The 9,320-nt window shown below is 40.0% G+C and overlaps 1 protein-coding gene across 1 annotated transcript in view; it reads right to left on the bottom strand.

Annotated features, from left to right (window-relative positions):
• Positions 1-1,542: 1,542 nt before the first annotated feature.
• LOC128832915 (macrophage mannose receptor 1-like) overlaps positions 1,543-9,320 on the bottom strand; it is a 58,028-nt gene continuing 50,250 nt past the window's right edge. Inside the window, exons 27-30 of the mRNA XM_054020620.1 lie at positions 8,164-8,280; positions 5,334-5,495; positions 4,284-4,325; positions 1,543-2,489 (exon numbers count right to left, since the gene is read on the bottom strand). Coding sequence (XP_053876595.1) covers positions 2,266-2,489; positions 4,284-4,325; positions 5,334-5,495; positions 8,164-8,280 — 545 coding nt within the window. The 3' untranslated portion in view covers positions 1,543-2,265. The remainder of the gene's footprint in view (positions 2,490-4,283; positions 4,326-5,333; positions 5,496-8,163; positions 8,281-9,320) is intronic.

Genomic DNA, 9,320 nt, shown 5'->3' with positions numbered 1-9,320 from the left:
TTCAGGCTCATGTCTCTCTGAGGGCTGGTTTACACTGAAAACTTAGGGTCTGTCTACACCTAAAATGGTACAGCAGTGCTGCTGTAGTGTTTCAGTGTAGACACTACCTATGCCGATGAGAGGGGTTCTCCTGTTGTTAATCCACCTCCCTGACAGGCAGTAGCTAAATCAACAGGGATTAGGTCGGATTAACCACACCACTTAGAGGTGTGGATTTTTCACTCTGATGAACAATATAGCTGGATCGACCTAACTTTTTAGTATAGGCCAGGCCTTAGTCTGCCCTGAGTGCAAACAGTGCTTTCCCCCCATCCCCACTGAATAGCCATGTGAAATACAGAGGAAACAGACATATAGGCTTCATAAAAATATTACAAAAAATTCCCATTTCGTCACAATGGTTTCCCCCCTCACCTCCCCACACACTTTCTCCTCCTCCCTTCCCCCACCATTTCAGCAACAAAATGGGAAAAGAGAAAATTGAGGGAGAGGGAAAAAGGGAGACAAAGGTGAAATAATTAAAAACTGAAAACAAAATTCATTTTGGATTTTGGGGATTTTTGTAAATATCAGAAAAAAATTCAAATATATTTTCCAACAACACTCTTAAAATAAAAGACCAAAAACAGTTTTAGTTTTGAATAAAAAATTTCAACAAGCTATTAACAGAATTTGTTCTCCCGGTCTTAAAATGAGCACAAAAGGAGCCATGCCAACTCAAGTTAGCTAACTTCCGACATCACTATGGAAGAGCTGTAGTTGGGTTCAGGGCTGTATTGTGTGTGGGATTGCCATGGTTAATTTCCTGGGTGGACTCTGAGGATAGTTCCATCTAGGCAGGATCTCTTCTAACTATAAAGACACAGCCTAGAGTCCCTCCCCATAGCCCTGCAGCTCTCCCGCTTAGGAGAATGACTCAGCTACTCAGGGTCCCAGGTAGGGATCCACAAAACTGGAGATCTTTTGGCTAATCTGGGAACCTTAACAGATCTGTGTTGCACTGGATCCAGTCTGTGGGCCAATGCAGAGGGAGGGGAGCAGGACCTTGCTTCCTCTTTGACACCCCCTATGGGGCACTGTGCATTAAAAGGTTTATGAAGAGGGAACCAGAAATTACACCCTCCTCTGTCCACACATCTGGGTAAGAGCCAGCCACAATTTGGCCTTAAATGAGTTTTTGTTCCCCCAGACAGAATAAATTTATACCCACTAGATCTTTCCCCATCCAGTTTTCAGAGCTGTTAGAAAAGACTGGTTCAGACACTGACACACTAAAGTAGGGCTAAAAGGCTCAACAGTTTGTAGCGAGATCTTTGGTACTTCAAGAGGAATTCTCTACTTTTAAATTATTGCCGCAAAGTCTACTTACATGCTAGGAGGCTGAGCTAATTTGCTCTCATTAGTGACTGACAATATCTGTGAAGCGTGAAGGGCAGAGATTACCTGTTGCACAGAGAGTTCTAAAGATGAAAACAACATCACGAAAAGACATTTTCTATCTTTTTCAAAGAACTAAACTGAATGAAGGAAAACACATTTTCATTCTGCTTCAGCCCATTCATAACTGGGTGAGAACATTTTAATTCATATCATTTAATATGCTACAAGATTTACAAGCACAGACTACAAAACCTTTTGAGAGATTTCTGACAGGTTTCACTGTTTATACATAACAAAGTGAAAACAGCAGACTACTTATGTCTTCAGAAGTTATCTAAAAAGTGATAATATACAACATTTTTCTTTTTAAGACTTAAGCAAAGTACAGTCCCATCAATAAAAAAAGAGCTTGACTGCTGGAGTGATGTTTTCAGGATTATTTTCAGGATTTCAACAGAATTAGACAAATGTTTTGTTGAGTTCTTTGCAGTTTCCACAAACACAAATAGTTGCATAAACTGACCATTCATTATATCTCACGGCAATCCAGTTCTGACTAGAAACCATAGTTTCTTGAATATTTGTTCATACTGGTTTGCTCCATTTTAGTAGTTTTAAGTATATCCATTGTCCCATTTGAATAGCCCTTCCCATTCCTTTAGTCAAAAACCTACTTTTATATGAGAAGATCTTGAATGCTACAAGACTATAATAGGAGTAAATGCTTCTGCTAAGTACATGTATAAAAATACAGACAGTGCTAAACAAAGGCTACTATTTAAACAAGAGAAATAAGCTTTGATTTAAGGTTTCTTGTATTCTAGTTGGCTAATTTTACCAAAATCAGGCACAAATTTTATTACACTACAGGATAACCTGTTCATTCTACTCAATACTTGGCACAGAATGCTTTGTATCACTAGTTCTTGAAACAGCATCGCTGCATTTTAAAAGTGTCTCTGCGCCTTGATCATCTCCTTGTAGTTGGTTTTGTCTCTTTTTCTTGTAGAAGAAACAGCCTGCAAGGCCAGCTCCAATAAGAATAAGAGTAGCCAGAATAACTAGTATCCAAGCTGTGAGGTGAGCAGGTGCAATAGCCTCTTCGTCTTCTGTAAATGAACACAAAACAATTGCTAAGGATCTCAGTGATTATAACAGATGGAAGCCATTGGACAATGGACCAGATTTGCTTGCTAGGTTCATCTGGGTCTCTCTCATTTAATCAATTCCCTACCATTGCAGGGTCTCAGGCCTTGGTGCACCTTGGTCCCTCCCACTCTCTGCTTCTCTCTCACAATAGTTCAGTCTTCTGAGGGCCATAATACTTAGTCTAATTCAGGTTATTGGTCTTAATGCATAGGTAACTGGGTGGAGTTCTGTAGTGGCCTGTGATGTGCAGGAGGTCAGACTAGATGATCTGTTGGTCTCTTTTGGCCTTAAACCTTATGACTGTGATCCTCAGCTGTACCCAAGATGTACTGGGCTCATGTGATGATAGAGATGTTCTTCCCGTCCTGAACCTGGAGCCAGTTCTGTGCCAATATGAGACCAGTTTAGTTTAGAGCAACCAAGGGATTGCTGGCGTGTAGCCAGGCCTTCTTTCCCACAGCTAAGTATTATGCAGTAGGCTGGAAATAAGGTGGTGTAGGAGCAAATTTGGAGATCTGGGAATCTGTTTTTTTCCTAAAAATTATATGAATAGTTTGAATTAACAGATTTTAGCCTATGGGTGGTCTATGATGTGCTCACTGTAACTATTTGTTATTTATGCCCCATGACTGTTCACTTAGGTCATATGGTATTTGTTTCTGTTCCCAGTTGGGTGACAAACTTTTTGAACAGGTGAACATATGATAAACATTCACTAACCAATAACAAATATCAGAAAGCAAGTAATGAACAATATCTTTCCAGGACAAATTTTTCAACTAAGATTCTTTTGTCCAAAAATCCATGGAAATGTGGAGATTTCTGAATATTTTCATAAATGCTTGGTGGTTTTCTAAATGCGTGTGACTCATGGACAACAGGACTCCATGAACAGCAAACAGAGAGAAATCTGGCCACATATCAAATTAATCACAAATATAATCCATTTTATTCATGATTTGAACAGCTCTATCCTGAATACATCGATCCAAATCCTGATGTCCATATTGTACTCAGTCCCTGTTTCAACTCAACTCCTGTTTACGTCAATGGGACTATGAGAATTGGATAGAACAGAGACCGAGTAAAAACTGAGGGCTACACTATGTCTGAGTAAAAGGCCACGTAGAGCCATCCTGTCCCTAGGGGAGCACTGTGTAAGGAGGACCTTTTGCTCCTCATTCTCTCTAGTGCACAATCCTTTCTGAGTGGGCAAGTGGGATGAGGTTCAGTGCCATAGCGCTGCCTCATTGCAGCTGCCTTCAGGACAATCTGCATCCTGAGGATATAGGTGGAAACATTTCCCTGAGCTCTCCTACACGTAAAGACTATGATTGTCCCTGGCCTTTGCATGAGGCATTCAAGATAGGGAAGTTCCTTGCACCCCTTCACTCAAGCACACCTATCCAAGAGCCAGACAAAATGTGACCCCGAATAAGGCCCTCAGGATTTGGCCCACAGATTTAATGAATCAGAAGGTATTATTTTAACAAAGTCACACTTTTAATGAATGAGATATGAGCTGTTAATTATTTGGAAATGCATTTTACAGTAATTTTATGTCAGAACATTTACAACCACTAATATCTAGGGGTGGGATTTTCAAAAGCTCCTAAATTACTTAGGAGCACATGTCCTGCTGATTTTCAATAGGACTTCTGCTCCAAAATCACTGAGGGGATGAGATTTTCAAAATCACTTATGTCCGTGTGGTATTTTGGGTTTCTTGTTATTTTGCTTATAAATAGTCTTACCTTTCTTATCTGGAGGCTTCTCAGTTGGCTGAACTTCAAGAACTTTCAAAGAGAAAAATAAAACACTTATTCAACATCTATAAAATCTATGCAGGGAAAATTATGAAGGACTACAATTAGCTTTGTATTCTACAATGCATTTGGTAAAGGAAATTAACAGAGATGCTAAATATGTGACAACAGCTTTACTTTTATATTTAATGTAACTGAACCACAACACTAGTTAAAAATTGTTCACTTTTATTTCTAATAATCAGCATGGACGCATGTCCCCTGGAATAGTGGTTGAAGCATGAATGGACATATGAATCTTTAGAGCATCTGACACACAAATATCTGGTGATGCTGGCTACAACAGTGCCATGAGAACGCCTGTTCTCACTTTCAGGTGACATTGTAAACCAGAAGCAGGCAACATTATCTCCTACAAATGTAAACAAACTTGTTTGTTTGAGTGACTGGCTGAACAAGAAGTCGGACTGAGTGGACTTATAGGCTCTAAAATTTTACATTGTTTTATATTTGAATGCAGTTTTTTTGGTACATAATTCGACATTTGTAAGTTCAACTTTCATGATAAAGAGATTTCACTACAGTACTTGTATTAGATGAATTGAAAAATACTATTTCTTTTGGTTTTCACAGTGCAAATATTTATACTCAAAGATAAATATAAAGTGAGCACTAGACACTTTGTATTCCGTGTTGTAATTGAAATTAATATATTTGAAAATGTAGAAAACATCCACAAATATTTAAATAAATGGATTTCTAATATTGTTTATCCGTGCGATTAATTGCGATTAATTTTTTTAATCGTTTGATAGCCCTAGTATGTATGTATATATATAAATACAAATGTAGAATTATGTACCAAAAAAACTGCATATATATATATATATATATATATATGTATAAGGGTTACACACAAACATGCATGTCATACCACACATACATATACCTCACAATACACAGCATATATTCACAGTATAAATATTATAATAATTACTAATAATAAATCTAGTATATCATATTAATCATATCACTTACTCTTTGGTTTTTTACAAATAAATCCTTTTTCGGAAGAGCACAGAATATTATTCCAATACCCAGATGGTGCAGATATTTCAACACAGTGCTCTCTCTCAGTGGGCATTTTTACATTCCAGTTGACAAAATCCACTATGGTGTTGTCTAGCCACAACCATTGGTCTAAAGTCAAAAAGAATATATTAATTATAACAAATTAGAAGAAAATCAATGTGTCCATTGTAACTCCTTAGCTCACCAAGTGACTTAAAAAAAATCAAGCAATTTACTAGTAACTAGCACCTGCTTTGTGTCATGAAGACATATCACATTGTCCTGGTATAAGTAGTTAAAACTGTCTGATAACCAACTGTCCTAGTGTTCAGGCGGTGGCGTTGTAGTCAGTCTCTGCCTGCCTTGTCATCCTAGAGGGGGCCCAAGCCAAGCTGTACACAGTGGACCTAAGTCCCTCCTGACTGCTCCTATTCCTCCTCTTGGGGTTCTGCCACTACAGAGGGGCAAGGTAGGGGGACCTGGGTCCATTAACTCCTCCTGGTCCCAACCCAGGCCCCTAGGGGGTTTGTCAAAGTGTCCGGCCCAGTTATTGATCTGCCCCACATTACATTTTCCCTGGGTCATTTCTTACAGATTAGAGCACCTCTGTTTGGGGTATGGTAGCTGGTTTAGAAGACTCCACTTGGTCTGTTAATGTTCTAATCAAAGCAGTCTCATTTAGGGCTTTCAGCTCCCGAAGAGGGGGGTAAGGTATCCAGATCCCCGCTGCTACAGCAGCCTTAACAAAGCTGCAGTTACTCCTGTCACAACTCTTGGCTTCAGCCTTCCTTCTTGGTGCAACCTGCAGCTCCTTCCCCACTTTTCCTGGGCTGCAAGGGACCTTATACATTATTCCTCCTCCAAGAGCATGCCCTGTGCCTGTTGAGGGGTGGGACATCTCTAGCCCAGCATTGCTTTATTCCTTAGCCTGGTTCAGTGTGGGATCTGTAAACCCCACCACATTACTACAATTTGAATTGGATGGACAGTGCTTCAGGAAAGATCAGACCATAATCCAGTGTTTTATGAGCTAATTACGTTTCTTTGACTACAAGCTAACATCTATTAACAGAAGATGTCAGAATACCAGAGACTGAAATACTTCAACATTTGAGATGTAAAAGAACTTTTATGCATTTTATTTCTATAAAGTTTTTCAAATATACATAATGCAATAAGTAACATAAAAGAAACACTGTTTCTAACTACGTATTGCTGTTAACACTGTGTCAAAATAGGATAAATGAAAGGGTGCAAGACAATGGCAGGAATTAAAACTGATGGTGATAAAATAAAAAGGAGCATCTGATACCGTATGTTGCCAGCTGGAGTTATTATATTAAGAAAACTATATAAGAGTAAAACAATTATACTTTTCTGTTTAAATGCATCCCTTATAGAATCTCATTTTTCATTTGCTATGTAATTATAAATCAGATTATAGCGTATACGCTGACTCATAGCTACTTCTTTACTATCCGTTTTTCAATGCTTATGGTGTCATTTACTTTCCTAACCACGTCCAGACGTCCGTTCACAATATACATTAGTGTGCCATCAGACTACTAAAAACATTGCAAACCATGATTCCTCATTAACCTCCCTAAAGACCCTATGTACACATTGAACAAGTATGGTGACAAAAATAAACCCTGTAGCACCCACCGTGAAAGCGGCATTGGGGCTGATGGGCAATTTTCAAGACAACCCTCTGACAAGGAGTAATGTAGCGACTCCAAGGGTAGCCCCATGAACCCCAGCATACAGCTGCAGAAGTGTCAACACCTTATGATCAGTGGTATTGAAGGCAACCGACAGAACTAATAGCAGCATAAGCACCTGATCACTGACCATCACTAGGCGGAGAACATTGATCGTTGTAACAACTGTGGTTTTTGTTCAAATCCAGGACCATTACTAGATTTACAAGGATCAAGGAGATCTGAGATATACAGACATTTTCTCAGTCACCTTACTCAAGCAGGGAAGGCTGGAAGCTGCTTAATGACTGGTAAAATTGCCAAAGTCAAGCAAGGATTTAATAACTGAAAAGTATATGTAGGCTTTCTTCAAATCTGTGGCATACTTTCCTTAACAGAAACACTCAAAATCCCCATCAATATTGGATACAGTGCTTCCCTCCTGGCCTGCACTAGCCAGGAAGTCTAACACACACCTTGAAGTCTGAAGTTTTCCCAACACCTCCAGTATCCTGGTGAGCAACACTAATTGGAACTCAACCAGAGAAGGCCTTGCACTTGCACTCAGAATACTGCTCTTCCAAAAAGGTGGATACATCAGCCCAATTATGAACAATTTTCTTTTCAGACTATCTGGAAATGTGTCTTAATGGGAGGGATTGGAACCAGAAACCAGACAAAGATCTCTTTGGTTAAACAGCCTATGCACAACTCAAAACAAATTTGCTGACCAAGATTTTATGGAGTCTATATCAGAGACAAAAAAAATCTCTTCTTTTCCTCTTGTATAGCAATGATGTGTGATTTCAGAAAGATTTCACAATGCAATCAGATTCACCTGAAGACACCTGTGATCTAGTAGGTCTTCCCTCACACTTCATTTCTGGTGGGTTATCTGATACCTTTGGTGGCCTCTGAGAATAAGGTCACTGTAGAGAATGTCTAGGGTCAACCCATTGACATTAGAGACTAAAAGACATATACAGTCCTACTTAAACCATCAGTAGAACACTGCATCAAGGGATAAAATTATTCCTCAGATTTCATTTATTGACAAATATTTATTAATTTAAATATTGACAGTAAAATAAAATTACCATCCACATTTCTGTACATTCCTGTCCAAAAACCTTGTGTTTTGCTTTCAAGAGCCTGTATCCTGTGTGTCAGAAAGTTGGATTCAGCCAAATCTTCTACTGAAACCAAAGTAGCATCTGGAAAGCATTAACAAAACAAATAACCATAATCAAGGAGAGTAACTAATATAATGACCTGCCCCTTCACAACTATAATAGCAATTAATTTTATCTTTGAGACTTTTGCACAATGCCTTCTGATTGGCTGCCTCCTCCATTCCTTCCTCTGCCTCCTGGGGGAAAGCAGCTAATCTTGGCAGTTGAATGTGCTGAGTCACAACTAGGTTTCTCAACACAGCAACAGCGAATGCTCCTTCCTCCCGGAGCCCACAGCCTTGAGCGTCCGTGACCAAGTTGTGGGTGTCTGGCCTGATGGCTGAAACAACAGTCTGGCCTACAGGTAGAGCAGAATGCAGCTGGGGCACAGTCCTGGAGCAAAGCCACAGATCAGAACTGGGAGTCAGAAGCCAAAGCCTGAGTCAAAGTTGTAGTTAGAAGGGGTAACCAAGAGCTGGACACAAGAGTCTGAAGCCAAAGTTGAAGCTAGAGAGTTAACTCGAGTCACTGTCAGAAGCCAAAGCCAAAGGGTTAACTAGAATCACAGTCAGGGGGACATAGTAGGGTTCTGGGGCATGGGCAAGCATAGCTGCAGGGCAGGAGCACATTGAGCAGCCACTGGACTGCTGCTGAACTTAAGTATTAGCTAGCTGACTCCTGCAGCCAATTGGGTGGCTTAGTCAGACAGCTTCCTTCAGGGCCAGCTGCGCTCACTAGGTTACTAGGATACTGGCTCCACTACTGGCTGGCCCCTGATACTGAGAGCCAGCCAGGTGGGGAGCATATGCAGATGAAGGGAAGACTCCTCAGCTGTGAGAGGAAGGCCAAAACTGAACCAACTGGGGGAGATATTGTTCCTAATTAAAAGGGGAAAGGGGACTTGTGTAACTCTCTCTCCCTACTGTCTCTGCTTTGCTTTTGCATCTCAGCATGATCTTAAGGAAATATTAAAATCTGAAGATCTGGATTTCATGTTGAGGATCAGTTTATGGAGGGGATGTTATGATGAGACTGCCTACAATGGCATGTAGCAGATCTGCAACTGCTAGCAGCAAATATCT

This window comes from Malaclemys terrapin, chromosome 2 (assembly GCF_027887155.1).
Source record: "Malaclemys terrapin pileata isolate rMalTer1 chromosome 2, rMalTer1.hap1, whole genome shotgun sequence".
Classification (NCBI taxonomy): Eukaryota; Metazoa; Chordata; order Testudines; family Emydidae; genus Malaclemys; species Malaclemys terrapin.
The sequence above is the reverse complement of the archived record's forward strand: the minus strand, read 5'-3'. Positions and strand labels throughout refer to the sequence as shown.